Raw genomic sequence first — 15,899 nt, 5'->3', positions numbered from 1 at the left:
AGCACGTGTTCGCCCGTCACACTACCTGCCGGCCAGAAATATCCCACTTGGGGTGAAGTCTTGTGGCCAGACTCGAGTACTTCCCTCCCTCCCTCCAGAGGAATCCCCCCCCCCCCTCACACTACCTCCCCGCCTTCCTCTCTTACACGCTGTCCTTCCCGCTCTCTAAACGCTCATGCACAACACATTTGCTTAAGCGCCTCACTGCACCTGAACACCAGCTTTGCACGTAAAAGACACAGCGCATACATGCAAGGTTAAGAGAGACTGGGGGAGGGGGTGGGGCGACGCGAGTGTAAAACTCCCGCCCCGTAACACACACACACACACACACAGTAGTCTCACTGTTTTGATATGCTTGAATACTCCATTTCTCTCTCTCTCTCTCTCTCTCTCTCTCTCTCTCTCTCTCTCTCTCTCTCTCTCTCTCTCTCTCTCCTCTCTCTCTCTCTCTCTCTCTCTCTCTCTCTCTCTCTCTCTCTCTCTCTCTCTCTCTCTCTCTCTCTCTCTCTCTCTCTCTCTCTCTCTCTCTCTCTCTCTTTTTCTCATGGCTTAAGTTTCGGTGCAGGATCGTGTCTTGTTGGTGTGGATGTATTGGTATGTTGTGTGGATGTAATTTTCCTTTTTTCGTGTGTGTGTGTGTATGTTTAATATAATTAGGACGGTACAAGGAGGGTTCTACACTTTAACTTTCTCTGCCGTCAGTGTTTTAAACTTTTGAATGGTATCATTATTCGGAATGTCGTCACTTCGTTTTCTTTCATTCTACCGTTACTCTTGCTCCGGTAAAAGTAGTTGCTTACGTCTATCCGAGAGGTTTCCTGCTTCAGTTCGTGTTAAGAAGTGTGAGACGTCTCTCTCTGTCTTTGTACCATTCGGGGAAGTGTTCGGTGTCTACATCACGAAACTGGTTGAGAAACTAAATAGTTTTGGCAATGTCGTCCCATAATCTCTCTCCCATGGTATGACGGAAGTCACGTCCTCTCACCTTTCAGTGTAAACCAACTTTTGATTCTGTTACCGGCCTTGTTTCCATGGACCTTCCCCTTACATCGTGTGAGAAACGGACGTCAACTTTGAGAAGCATAAGTGGGTTTGTCCGTAATGTAGGATGTGAACAGCTGGCCGAATGTTTCCTTGTTCGTGAACTGGAGGGCGATTGTGATGTTTGCCTGCAGACAGTTTGTCTCCCTTGCAATTCTCCTTCGGTGGCAGTCTGGCAACTAGTTCAGCGATATGTGTGTGGCTTTCACACCCAAATTCTTCGCACAAACAGATTCCCGCGGCTTATTTCCTGCTAGATAGCATTCGTATTGAAGCCTTCTCCCTGGGTTCCATCCCCTCAGTACTTTACATTTGCATTGCGATCCTCATAACTCTTTACTTCCCTCATTGACCATGGCAGCGTCTGGAAACATGTTCGGGTATGATCCCAGTCCTTCTGGTAGCTCAAGACCAACAACAGTGGTTCCCAGGTAGGGCTGAGCTCAGCGACATTCTCATTTACCTTACTACTGTGTAGGAAGATAAGATTTGGTGTTGTGTGTGTGTGTGTGTGTGTGTGTGTGTGTGATTCATATGAGAATGAGAGTTTTGATGAGTAAGACCAAAGCAGGAGAGGCGAAGGTTCATTCCCTCAATCTGGGAGTACTAAGAAGGGACTGGAGAGTGGAAATAGCACATACGGAGGCAGCCAAGCATCCAGCACATATTACAAGGTATAGAGTCAACATGGTCGGTATGGGCACGTGAAAAAAAAGATGGTACCAACCGGGCAAGTGAGATAGATAGATATTGGATGACATCACAGACACAAGGTTTGCTTGGGACGTTACAGACACAAGACGCCATGGCAGACCAAGGTTTGCTTGGGACGTTATAGACCAGTGTCAGTATTAAGTAGAGAAAGATATGATAGGAGAACACACTGATATTCCCCTGCAAGATTATGTGGCATGGAAGATGGTTGCGAAATGGATAAGGCGACTGACTGCTCTACAGCAGCAGCCAGCACGACCAGAGGTGTATACATATAATGACTCGTACAGCAGCAGCCAGCACGACCAGAGGTGTACAAATAACGACTCGTATAGCAGCAGCCAGCACGACCAGAGGTGTACAAATAACGACTCGTACAGCAGCAGCCAGCACGACCAGAGGTGTACAAATAACGACTCTTATAGCAGCAGCCAGCACGACCTGGGGTGTACAAATAACGACTCCTTGAATTAAACATGGCCAAAGGCTGAAAATTATCCTGATCGAATGTAGTGTCTACATTTGGGTTCTGGGACGGGGATGGTGGAGGCGTTCAACTGACAAGTCATTCTCTAAACACTGGAGTGGACACGTAGTGATTATATTGATGATGAACACAGTGGTTGGGAAGGGGGCTTGTCTCGCACCGGTCTTGGCGAGTCTGGATGGGGCCCGTTGCGATAGTGGTGCCGAACTGCACCTCAGGAACGATGGGTGTGTGTGGTGGTGTAGTAGTAGTAGTAGTTACTTCCTGAAGTGTTGGGTGACCCCCAGGTGAAGGAGGACGACCAGTACGATGCTGAGCGTGGCTCGATCTTTTGATGCGGGTGGGATCGCGCACCATCTTGCATGCCTTTATTTGTGTACTACATCAAATTCTAGTTGCCCCCTCTTGTGTTTATTTTTATCTGTGTATCTATATGTGATTGTGTGTGTGTGTGTGTGTGTGTGTGTGTGTGTGTGTGTGTGTGTGTGTGTTATTTATACACAGACCAGCACTCATAGACTGTATAATTTGTGGGAAAGTTAGTTCTGTAGACTCTTGTTTTCTCGTTAGGCGACATGATGTAGGTTAGCATCTGTTTTTTGCGACGATGTAGGGTTGGTTTTACGCGTGGACACGACCCGTTGTCCTGTTGATGGTGGGGTGGGTTGGCAGACTCCTCCGGAGGAAGGTGAGAACCAGGCCGTAGGACGAGGCGTGGCGGCGGGCGGGCGGGCGGGCTGGCGGCAGAATAAGAAACGAAGATAATGTATCGGACGCTGATACCACGGTCTTGAGAAGGTACGGTGGGCCTGTGTGGACAGGGCGGCCCTCGACCGGCACCCCCAGCTCCATCCCAATTATGACACGCTGTGAGCCCACTAATTGGCTCGGTACCACACACAAGTGTTATTGCAGCTGTGTATGGGGGGTTCGATTATGAGCGGCGTCCTGTACATCCCCCTACGCAAATCATTCACTCTGTTGTATTCCACCTCCTCACCCAACCCCCCCTGTTGCCCTACATCATCATCATCACCCCACACTCCCCCCTGGAATGACCGCAATTACACCTGAGGAGAGGGGGAAGCCTGCGTCACGTCTCTGCACACATGTGTGTTCCCACCGGCCAGTCGAGATAACTACGTTACGTACCTCGAGCCATGTTACGTACACCGTAGCGGATACCTCACTGCCTAGCCCAGGACAGTAAGGTAGCGCCGTGGTAAAGTTGACGTGCCAAGGTTGCCTTGCCCCCTTAACAACGGTCTGTTTACCCCACACACACACAGCCCCCCCACCAACCCACCCACGTACAGCTGACACCGTAACCCCTACACGGTACTTCGCTGCCCAACTACAACCATCCCGCTTAGGTATTTGCACACCGGCCTGTGCCCTAAGTAAACCCGTCATCACACACCGTGTTAACATGCAGGCTATCACTTCTGCGGGCGATTAAGGTGCCATACTACTACTACTACCTTGGTGTTGACCACGGCCACCGCGTTGCCTAACCCTGTAAACACTTACCGTGTAAACATAACGTCATATTGGTAGGCACCGTACCACAAGCCCCCTCAAATACTCTCGAGAGAAAAGCGGTATGGTTTGTGTAATTATTTATTTCTACAGTATAGGGATGGGGAGAGGCCCCCAACATAGCTTTTTTTTGGGAGGGGATGCTTGTGTGCACACATGAGAGAGAGAGAGAGAGAGAGAGAGAGAGAGAGAGAGAGAGAGAGAGAGAGAGAGAGAGAGAGAGACTCTCCCGGCATGTTTATGTATAACCAAAGAAATGGTGGAGGGAGGAGGACGGAGGGCGGGGTGGAGTGCAAGTGGTGGTGGTGGCAGCAGCAGCAGGCCGCCGCGCGCCAGTGTAGTGTTAGACTGTGACGCCAAAGGACGCTGCTGGCTCGACTCTCCCGCACAGTATCGTATGCACCCAACCTCACGTTCCTCCCACCCCCAGCACGGCACGGCCTCCTGCACCGCGCACCGCCCTGCCGTCTCAGCCCTGACTGCAAGCAAGCATTTTTCATGTCCGGTGAGAGGTCCTCCCCCAACACCTTGGTGTATGTTTAGACGGTAATTCCCGAGTGAAACATTTTTGCGTGTTGGCTGTGAGTCCCGTTGATGTCATACAGCACAGACGCGGAGGTCATTAGAATGACGAAAACTAAATATAAACTTCTTTTTTTTTCGAGATGTGTTAGCGACATAGCCGTTCAGAAAACGTAGGTTATAGACTAGGGCTCGTGGAGGTACTTAAGAGGAATACGATATTCAAGTAAATATCGTCCAGAATTGCGTAAGGCTGATGGAGACACATGTACTCAAGGATATCCTTGAGTACATGTGTTTATTATCATGGGAAGGACTTGTCTCTGTAGCAGAAGGGGTAATATGGCTCCTCCATCATGCTAACTGTGGTATTGGTCGCTGCCCATCAGTGGAAATACTATACGCGTAGCGTAGTGACCTGAATTTCCTTGCAAGACTAGAGCCAGAAAACCAGCTTAGCTTGAGATTTTTTTCCCCTCCCCCCGACCACCACCAGGCTCTCGTGCTATATTCTGAGGGCAGCAGCAGCAGCAGCAGCAATACTTCGCGGCGCAGTATAGGCCCCCCCCTCATTGTGTGTGTGTGTGTGTGTGTGTGTGTGTGTGCATCAGGTTGGTGGTTGGCGGTCAATTGTCGCCTGCGAAGGAGACGGGTTTCAACGCCTGGTGTACGACGGTTGAGCACGACGGTGACACCCGTTGTGGTGTGATGGCTCATTACCCTTTGGCCTGGTCAGGTCAGGTCAGTATACCTATGACTTGTACCGTCGTGCTCAGGAGTTGTACACTCAAGGATGATATCTTCGTGTTCAGGAGCTCAGTACAAGACGTTGGGTATTTTTTTCTCCCCCAATTTACGTCCATCTTGTTATCTACCATCCCAGATAGAGTGCCGTGGGCAAGACATGAACAAGCCAGTGGACTGAGTTTGCGGGTTTCCTCTCCATCTCTTCCCACAGTTTCAGGTTATTACTATTGCCTGGTGTCGCCATATTATGAAACTGCCAGCACTTCTTGTAAAAGTGCAGCTTCGCGAAAAACTGGTTTTCGATGTAGTGTCCGATAAGTTTAATTCAGCTACTTGTTTCCATTTGCCTTGGAAGATGATATTAAGTCACGTGGACGTGGGGGACCTTTTTTTTTTTTTTTTTTTGCTCATTGCATTCTCTATGTTTGGAATGTTTCTTCAGCCAGCCGTGCTAAACATTCTAACGATACTTTGCCATGCAGGAAAGCCAACCAGCCCCAGTGTACAGAGTTTTAGTCGTTGTTTTGTTTCCACCATTCTGTCTGTCTGTATTGTCAAGACGTGGAAGTTCATTTCATGCTCGGTACTAGTGTGTGTTGTGGTATGGTGTGATTTTTTTTTTCTATATGCCTCATTAAACCCATATATGTATAGGAAGCAGATTCTTACGTTACTCGATCTGATTGGCCACGAATTACCAATGAACTTGTAACACGGGGCCCAATACAGGGAAAGGGAATTTCTGAGCCATGATGCTCATTTTGCCATCCATTTCCTGCACATGTGTTGTTCAAGGGGCTGGAGTCTTAACTGGAATGAGCTTAGTGAAACAAGTGAGGCTCGTTGTTGCATTAGAGGTGGTGGGGAAAAACTGGAGGATGAGAGAAATGTTGCTATTTTTAATTACGTCGTTTTTGAAATATGTTTCGACAAGTGTAAAGGTCAAGGTACAGGTGGGAGACTGCTAACAGGTTAATGGGGGATGACTCAGGTGTGGCACAGGTGTGGGGATGACCTCAATATGTACACCAGCTTTCTGAGCTCCTCAGCACGTACAGGGCAAGCGTCATACGGGGGGAAGCATCTGTAAAATGCCATTGAAACTGTGTGTATTTTGGCGATTTCTGATTTTCGATGCAGTTCTTACGTTCTGGCCGGAAATATTCCCCCTTTTTGTGGCCAAAATGCATTTAGTATTTGGTGATACGCGGACAGGGTCTAGGGCTAGGGGTATGCTACAACGAAGGTATATCGCGTCCACCTCACGCAGGTGTCTCTGGGACGGACAGGATGGACGCACCTCCGAACACGGGTCGCACCGGGACTTTCATGGGAATTTCAGGAGAGTCGTAGGACGTATTATTGTCCCCGGCAGAGCCAGAAACGCATTCGGCGTGAGCCAGTTTGAAGTAGGAAGCTTACCAGGCCGTTTTGAAAAGATGGGAAAGTGTGATCATCAGTTTTGATATAAAGATCTGCTTGTGTTTGGTGGAGATTTTATGTCCTTGGTGGCCCAACCTGATCTGGTGGCTTTGAATATTTGATTAACACCTTGAGCACGACGGTACTAACCCCCTGAGCACGACGTGACGAACCCTTGAACACGACGGCACGTTTCTGGTGCACACGACACTACGACCCATGAGCACAAGAGTTAACATTTATCGAACGACTCGTACGGTCCTTCAGAACGACGTTACGACCCTTGGTAAAGATTGGCTTGGCCTTTGACCTGAACAGTCGTGCCCTGTGTCATTCATCGCATCTTTATTACGAATAGAAATAGTTTCAATCTCCCGTTACGTTACGTTATCAAGGGTCGACTGATAATGCGTCGTTGGCACAACCCAGTCCACAGGTGTCGATACGTATATTCCTGTTGGGAATACATCCTCACTTTACCTGTCGTAAGGTGGCTTGCGTCACCGTCACCAGGGTCGTGTTAAGACCTCCACGCCAGACGCAACACAAGCGAGAAGCAATACAATTTCATGACCAGTCCGTCCTGTGTTCTAGGCTGCTGCCACATCACCTGGAAGAGAAAACGCACTTGCTCATAATTATATTCTTCCGGATATTTTTTTTTTTTTTTTTTTTTTTTTTTTTTTTTTTTTTTTTTTTTTGTCCTCCTCCTCCTCGTGATCAGGGTAAGCGATCTCACCAACAAACTTTTGCTGCTGGGGATTTATAAAATCCCACGAAGACCGGCCGCCAGTGAATTTGAAGCAAAGGCCATAGGGATTTCCTTCTCTCCCTCCCTCTCTCCCTCCCTCCGCAGTAATAGTAACGTATGTCGCATGTTATAAACAACGTCGTTAAGTCTCTTTTGGACTTGTTGGTTGATGTTGTTAGCTCGCTCTTCCCGTCTCTTGGACTAAATAGCCACACACACACACACACACACACACACACACACACACATTTCAACTTGTTTGTAATTTTACATCACATAATGTTCCAAGGAATCGCCTCTAAATGTATAGTGTTTTAACACTAATATTTGCCCGGTCAAACATCCCGTACCACGTACATAGACTTCACTCGTGTGCTTATCCAAAGCCTTAGAAGTACCCAAGCTTACCTTGACCTTAAGCTATTTTGCTATTGATTAGCTAGTTACAGTTAGGACACCCCCTCCCCCCCTTGTTATTGTAAACCCTCAGCTTTGCATTTTCAGCCGAATTTTATTTATGTATTTATGTATTTCACTCACACACACACACTTCGGGGGAAGACAAGGTGTTAGCAGTATGTATTCCCAGATGTGCATTATGCATATTATATACTTCGTGAATTTCATCGATGGACGTTGCGTAGGAGGAAATGGAATGCATTATCACAAGGCCGCGGTGATCGTATTTTATACATCTGACGTAAACCTTTACCGTTGGCTGGTGGGTAGGAAGGATTGCGTCGTGCGGCGACGTCGATACTGACTAGCGTCGTGTTGCGGCGGCGACGTGGCTACCGACGCTTTTAAATTAAAAAGCCTCCGGATGCGACATGGGACGCCAGGCGCGCATCAGCCAAGGGGAGTGCCTTGGTCTGCTCATGGCTTTCCAGTCCAGCATACGTCGCCTCTCGACTCGTAATTTAGGTATTGGACGCTTCCCACCGCACTTGAGCAGGTCTAGGAAGGAGTGATGCTCTTTTCCTCCCTTCGTCATTGAAGGATCTCGGGTGTCAGTTAAATTATTTATATATATATTTTTCGTGCTTGGTTTTTTTTTTTTTTCCTTGATGCGCAGCTTTTTTTTTTCTTTCATCTCCGCCAGTTGATCCTGACCAGCTCAAGGTCTTTATGTTCGTAATTCGTGCTTTAACTTGGAGAAGAACGCTGTTGTTTTGTTTGTTGATGAGGGTGTGTTGTGGAAAGTGGTATGACAGAAATGAAACGAGTTGTTCTTTCCGATGCTTCGTTTTTTTCGCAGGTTTAACACACCCTCTGGTTATGTGAGCGGCGGCGGTGAGATTGCGTGTAATCGTTAATGTGACAGGTTGGGCGAGTCGGGAAGCCGAGAGGGTGGTAGGCTGGGTGAGTCACTCGGTCAGTCAGGGGACGCTGAGAGTGTAGCAGGTTGGATGAGTCAGTCAGTCAGTCAGGGGAGGCCGAGAGTGTAGCAGGTTGGATCAGTCAGTCAGTCAGGGGAGGCCGAGAGCGTAGCAGGTTGGATGAGTCAGTCAGTCAGTCAGGGGAGGCCGAGAGTGAAGCAGGTTGGATGAGTCAGTCAGTCAGTCAGGGGAGGCTGAGAGTGTAGCAGGTTGGATGAGTCAGTTAGTCAGTCAGGGGAGGCCGAGAGTGTAGCAGGTTGGATGAGTCAGTCAGTCAGGTGAGGCTGAGAGTGTAGCAGGTTGGATGAGTCAGTCAGTCAGGGGAGGCCGAGAATGTAGCAGGTTGGATGAGTCAGTCAGTCAGGGGAGGCTGAGAGTGTAGCAGGTTGGATCAGTCAGTCAGTCAGGGGAGGCCGAGAGTGTAACAGGTTGGATCAGTCAGTCAGTCAGTCAGGGGAGGCCGAGAGTGTAGCAGGTTGGATGAGTCAGTCAGTCAGTCAGGGGAGGCCGACAGTTTAGCAGGTTGGATGAGTCAGTCAGTCAGTCAGGGGAGGCCGAGAGTGTAGCAGGTTGGATGAGTCAGTCAGTCAGGGGAGGCCGAGAGTTTAGCAGGTTGTATCAGTCAGTCAGTCAGGGGAGGCCTAGAAGTAAATGGTGTGCTGTTGCCTCATCTTGTGGACGGGTGACGCGACCCGGGTTGGAGTGGCTAATGGCATTGCTATTGGTTGTCTAGCTGCTTCAGCTGACCTGTTCAAGTTGTTCCTGGTGGTTAGCGAGTCGCTCCTGCCGACCAGGTGGTTGCTCCTGACCAGCTCGTTGCTCTTGTTGGCCAGCTAGTCACTCTTGCTGACCAGCTGCTCCTTCTGGCTTACACGTTGCTTCTGCTGACCAACTGGTTGTTCTTGCAGGCTGGTTAAGTTGCTCCTCGCCGATGAGGTTTTTGTTACTTTTTTTTAACTGTCATTCACAGAATTCTCCCCAACGTTGCCCACCTGGTTTTTTTTTAAATGTTTGAGCCCTTGTTTTTGCGGTTTCGTAAAGAGCTGTTAGCCAGCAGCTGGTTCTGCTGCTGTTGTGTAACTCTTAGGATTTTTTTTTTCTTTTTAACAGCAGGAAAATCCTGATGTTTCCAGTGCCTTTACGGCAAGTAATGCTCTGTGTTCCCCCTCAAGAGAAACTGTACTTTCTTCCCTACTGTCTCCTAAACTCGCATCAGGACACATGCAGACGCAAACCACAGTCTCCTTACGTTCTGTGGAGAACGCACCTAAAAAAAACAGGTACGGAAATGTCGTCTGTTGAACACGCTTGAGAGGTGCAGACAAACACAGACCCAGTTTTTTTGGTTGGCTTATTGAGAGTAGCCTCTTTCATGGAGGTGGGGTTGAACAGCTTCGTCATGGCGGGGAGGGAAGAAGAGAAATAAGAACATCACAGAATACTGGAAAGGATTCAACACCATCATGTCTCGGAAGAACATTGTAAAAGACCCTCATACTAATAATAGTTATGATGTCAGATGACCTCACCGTCAGCGAACGTAACCACATCAACAATTACCGCGTCCTCAGAGATGGATTTTATGGACGTCGCCCGTAAGGCAAGAGAGTGACAATCGATGCTTGTCGCTCTTCAAGGCGCTTCAGGAGGTCCTCACAGCTTGATTGCTGCCGTATGCCAACCGCACCTCTTTCAGTGTTGGGGAAGTTGTAGAATCAGGAAGTGTGTAGAGATCTTTGACAGCTCGGTGTGGACACAGACTGAAAGCGCCGAGGCTGTTATGTTCAGGGTAGACGGGAGTGACGCATCAATTTACTCTTAGGAATATCCCGGGAAACGTTGTCTAAATCTGCGTTTCTTTTGGCACCGGAGCCGGTCGGTAGTATTTCCCCACAATTTAAGCACTGTGGGTAAACATCCGGGGGTCCAGAATTGTCTCCAACATTACCTGCAGAGTTTAGGAAGACCGTACTCTTCAGTAGAGAGTTTAAAGAAGAAAAAGGGTTGAGGCCATGGCCCTGGACAAGTACCTGTTAAGTTTCGCAAACGAACCAAAGTGCTGTGACTACTGAAGGCTACGGGCCGCAGCCTCCAGTAGCAGGATTAAGCAGAGGAGCAACTCCGCCGCGGCCGAGTCGAGGACAGAACATTGAGGGTGGAAGACCTCAAAAGCCATTGTTAGGTCTTCGACTTAAGGTGAGGAAGTAACAGCTCGTGCTGCTACCTACTGTTGTTCCGGGTTAACAGTAGTCAGCAGGTAGCCGGTGCTGTTAATGCTCCCTCTGTTGATATTGTGTCGATGTTTCGTATAACAAGTGTCACTGCTGTTTTGCGACAGTTGCTGGCCACCTGGTCGTGGTGTTACTGCTGCTGTTGCATAGCTGTTAGTTGCTTACCTTATGACTTTCCTTTATTATATATAAAAAGTGTACCTTGCTGGGTAACTGTAACTGTTGTTTCTTCGGACGATAGTGACCCCCATGTGGTATAAAGTGATTGACCTCACAGTTATTAGATTTAGAACGATTCCTTGCTGAAGTGGGAGATCGAGTGAGGAACGACGTGAAGAGACTTACACTCTGCTGTTGAGACTCCGGAGCTTAGGGTATGGCGTTAGAGAAATATTAGTCTGGCCATGGTTGAGGATGGTCTTAGAGGATGAAGGAAGGCAAGCCTACACACGTGTAGTAGTGCTGGACCATCCATCCGTTGTGCATTCTGGACAGCAACAAGCAGTGGGCGAAGAGTAGAAATTGCCATACCCGAAGAAAGCAGAAAGGAAGTTTGCCAAATCTTTGCATGTACTTCACAGCGCACCTCAGTTGGTGGCGTTTTTGTAGTGTTAAAGGGAAAGAAGGAAGGAGGAGGTGACGAAAGAGATGAGAGGGTTAAGAGCATGATTAGAAGGATCCTGACTGGGCCGATATGGTGCCACTGTATCGGGGAGGAGGACAGGGGACGAAAAGAGCTGGGAGTGTGTAACAAGTCTGGTTGTGGTGATTTGAACTCGTGCAGGATTTGTAGTTATTCGTTCCGGATCACTTAGAACTGGAAAAAAAAAAAGAACTGACCGTGCTGACTGCATTATCGTTGTTGGAGGAATTGAGCCTCTCTTTGTGGTGTGCATCGAATTCCTCCGCTCAAAGGAGCTCGACGAATGGCTTGAGAAAATAGCACAGCCTGGCTGTGGGTAGTGAGGAAACTGAAGACTGTCACCGTGTTAGAAGTATTGGGAGGCGCTGTAGGTGAAGCTCAGGGAAAGAGAAATTGACTGGCCGTTTTTGCCAGATAGTGTCAAGAGTGTGTAGCAGGCGTATGTGTGTGTTTGTTACGGTTGACGTAGATGTCACTCGTGAAGCGGAAAGAAAATGAAATAGATTTAGGGTTTCCAAGCATTGGTCATGTCCGGAGAGACGGGCAGGTCTCGAGAAACGTCGAGAGGGATGGCTGAGGCCGATCCAACCGCTAAGTCCACATTGTTACTGACAGAAGAGTCAGCTCGTGAGGACTGGGTACTGGAGATCCGGGGGGCTGTTGATTATTATAGTTTTTCAGGTTCCGTATTGAGGTTGAGAGAGAGAGAGAGAGAGAGAGAGAGAGAGAGAGAGAGAGAGAGAGAGAGAGAGAGAGAGAGAGAGAGAATAAGGAAATCGTAACGATGTCGATGGTGTAGGTAGCGAGGGATGAAGGACCCCGTCTGTTGCGTATTGTATATCGGGTTAGTCAGGAAGTGGAGAATTATATAAGGGGCAGTCCTGTACCCTTGTGTATTGCTAAATATAGCGAAACGTGGGGGAGAGCAGGGTTAAGACAGTGGCACCGGCCGCCTGTACCCTTCAGTGCTCACCAGGTAGTTTCTCCATGGTGCCTGGCCCGCTCTACTACTAGCGTAGGGTTCCAGTCCAGTGTCTGGTTTTAGGTCTCCGTCAGCGGTGCTTGGTTTCGTCCACCATCCAGTCATAAGTGTCAAGTCCCCGTCTGTGGTTTTCATTGTGTGTGTGTGGTTTCCCCCTTCTGTGGTGTCTGTTGTTCTGCTCAGCCCGCTATTATTACCAAAAAGTAGTACCTGGAGGGGAGACACGGAAGCAGGAGTGTTCAAATTGTATGGTAGCGTTAAGAAATGCTCATTTCTCTTTAATTTGCTTGTATGAAACTACAGCAGCCGGGCTGCATAGCCGTGTGTGTGTGTGGGGGGGAGATTTCCTCGTACACCTTAGGGAATTCCAGGCCGTCAGGACCACTTCCCCGAGGCTGGATTTTTCCACCACTGATCCTTCGCGCAGAAGCTACACAATTTCGCCTCCGGTTGGCTCACCTAACCACTCACTCGTCGGCTGTTCTTCACTGCCGGATGAGCGCACACCAGCTAGATAACTCTTGAGCACCTGCAGTACCACCTCTGCTATCGCCCGACTGGTGGCTCAGCAGCTTCGCAACGACAATGTCCCTTACCTCCTCAAGCGGTTGCTGGTCGAGGTGCGTGCGTTGGCCAGATGATATGCGACGGTTCAGCATGCACCGTCATCAGCACGCATGCGTGCCCCTTCCGCTGGCCGACAGATTCGCTCGGCTAAAGCCAGCCTTATTGTTTTGCCAGAAGATTTTCCTCAGCCACACATGACGGCGAGTAAATCGATGGTTGGATTAAAACAGTACAAGAACTGTGGCAACAGAGTAGCGTTAAGTTATTAAGTGACTTAATGATTACTTCACTTAATGTCGCTAGTCATCTGATGGAAAGTGCTCTTGAACACCTTGTATTTGGATGTGTATTTTCATGAGAAAAAATGAATTGCCTTGTGAGGTGGCAAGCATATGGAGTGACACTTTGCAACTGAGGGATTCTTTTCGTCATTGGTGAGGTTAGCGGACGATCAGAGAGAGAGAGTGTGTGTTTGTCCGTCTTTCTCTCATGGAGACGACTCGCACCCAGCTGGTGTACGGACGTGAAGGTGGCACGATGTGTGACGAGAGCACGTCACACGCACCCAGCGGAGGAGGCTGGTTGGGTGTGCCGTGCCGTGCCGTTTCCTTACACACGCGTCCCCTCCTCCTCCTCCTCCACCTCCTCCCCCACAGCCTTCATTATTCTCTGCATCGGACGTGATGTGACGGGAGCGTGTGTTGCCACATCGCGTGTATACCATTACCCCCCCACGTGAGACATGAACACGTATGTGTGTCTTTTGCTTGACCCCCCCTCACCTGCTTGCGGGTTATACTGCGGGTGAAAAACGCCTTAGGAGAGGCTGTACCAAAGGAGACCCTCATTTTCTTGCTGATTGGAGTGCAGGCTTTGAATTACAGGAGTCCGATAAAGGGGGTTTCGAGGCTATAAAATAATAATAATAATAATAATAATAATAATAATAATAATAATAATAATATAGTAATAATGATAATGAATAATAATAATAATAATAATAATAATAATGATAATAATAATAATAGTATTATTTGCATTTGCATTTGGTTTATTAGTATTATTATTATTATTATTATTATTATTATTATTATTATTATTATTTGCATAATTATTCTTATGCAACCCCGGAATCCATTTTATCAGGTCCTTGCAGCTTCGACGCTGCTCTCCTCTAAGGAGTTGGCAAATGAGGGACTGTTGTGGAGGGGGGAGAAGGTCTTCAGCAAGGTGCTCGTTCGTGGATGGTGATTCATCCTTGCCGAAGATGACTCGCGGTACAACCACGAGCAAGTAGTCTGGTAACACACATACACACACACACACACACACACACACACATAGATGTAGATTTTTTTTTTTTTTTTTTTTTTTTTTTTTACGTATTCGCTTTATCCCGCATTAGCGAGGTAGCGTTAAGAACAGAGGAGTGAGCCATAGAGGGAATATCCTCACTTGGCCCGCCTCTCCGTTTTTCTTCTTTTGGAAAATTATAAACGGGAAGGGAGGATTTCCAGCGCCTCCGTTCCCTCCCCTTTTAGTCGCCCTCTACGACACGCAGGGCATACCTTCTCTGGTCTTCTTTTTAGACAATTAAAACAGAAAGGGAGGATTTCCAGCCCCCCTGCTCCCACTTTACCCCCCGTCGCCTCTGCGACACTCGGGGAATACGTGGGAAGGAACCCATAACAGCAAGATTTTTTTTTTTTTTTTTTCTTTGGGAAGCAGTGATGTGATGAACGGTGAAACAAGCAAATGATCGGAGATGTTATGTGTACATCCTCTCCCTCTCCCCCCAAGAAAAAAAAAATGTGGATTTGTGTTAAACAATATGACACAACGGACGAAAGATTTTGACAAATGCTCAAGGGTCTTCACATGGGAAGCCATGTTTTCATTGTATACATTTCTCAATCTGCTTAAAATGTATACAGTTTAGAATTTTGTTTTCAGAGTTATAACGTACCTTATATATATATATATATATATATATATATATATATATATATATATATATATATATATATATATATATATATATATATATCCCTGGGGATAGGGGAGAAAGAATACTTCCCACGTATTCCCTGCGTGTCGTAGAAGGCGACTAAAAGGGGAGGGAGCGGGGGGCTGGAAATCCTCCCCTCTCGTTTTTTTTTAATTTTCCAAAAGAAGGAACAGAGAATTGGGCCAGGTGAGGGTATTCCCTCAAAGGCCCAGTCCTCTGTTCTTAACGCTACCTCGGTAATGCGGGAAATGGCGAATAGTTTGAAAGAAAAAAAGAAAAGAAAGATATATATATATATATATATATATATATATATATATATTATATATATATATATATATATATATATATATATATATTATATTTATAAATTATATATATATTTATTTATTTACCAAATGGCGTCCTAGCTTTGTCTCTTCGGTGTATATCAACTGACTTATATTTCTCTCTTGTGTCTCCCCTGATGATGTGATTATTACACGAAAGTGCACTTGGGAAGTTATCGTGTTTCATTTTCCCCGTGGACTCATAGGAATATATATATATATATATATATATATATATATATATATATATATATATATATATATATATTTATTTATTTATTTATTTATTTATATTTGTATTTATATTACTGTTATTACGAGTTATGCTACGTAGAGAAACTATCAGTATTAGGAAATGCGTCTCGCATTCGCTCTTTCCAACCCTCCCGAGACAACAGTGGTCGTTTTGGTCATCTTCAGATCCATGGGACCCATCCGGATAGATGATAATGTTGTTTCTGTCTTGTGGCTGGTGAGTCCCTACACATCTCGAAGAAATGGTCGCCTCCTACGTCATCACTCTTGTTTTGAAAA

The 15,899-nt window shown here is 47.1% G+C and overlaps 1 protein-coding gene across 6 annotated transcripts in view; it reads left to right on the top strand.

Annotated features, from left to right (window-relative positions):
- larp (La related protein) overlaps nt 1-15,899 on the top strand; it is a 99,184-nt gene that overhangs the window by 25,829 nt on the left and 57,456 nt on the right. The window contains exon 1 of one of the 6 annotated variants that reach the window (XM_071680606.1): nt 4,122-4,289. The exons of the other annotated variants lie outside the window; for them this stretch is intronic. Coding sequence (XP_071536707.1) covers nt 4,283-4,289 — 7 coding nt within the window. The 5' untranslated portion in view covers nt 4,122-4,282. Of the gene's footprint in view, nt 1-4,121; nt 4,290-15,899 lie in introns of those variants that run through there. 6 annotated transcript variants of the gene reach the window in all.

The sequence above is a fragment of the Panulirus ornatus genome, chromosome 31 (assembly GCF_036320965.1).
Source record: "Panulirus ornatus isolate Po-2019 chromosome 31, ASM3632096v1, whole genome shotgun sequence".
In the NCBI taxonomy this organism is placed as follows: Eukaryota; Metazoa; Arthropoda; class Malacostraca; order Decapoda; family Palinuridae; genus Panulirus; species Panulirus ornatus.
Note: the sequence above shows the minus strand (reverse complement) of the source record. Positions and strands in the feature narration are given on the sequence as shown.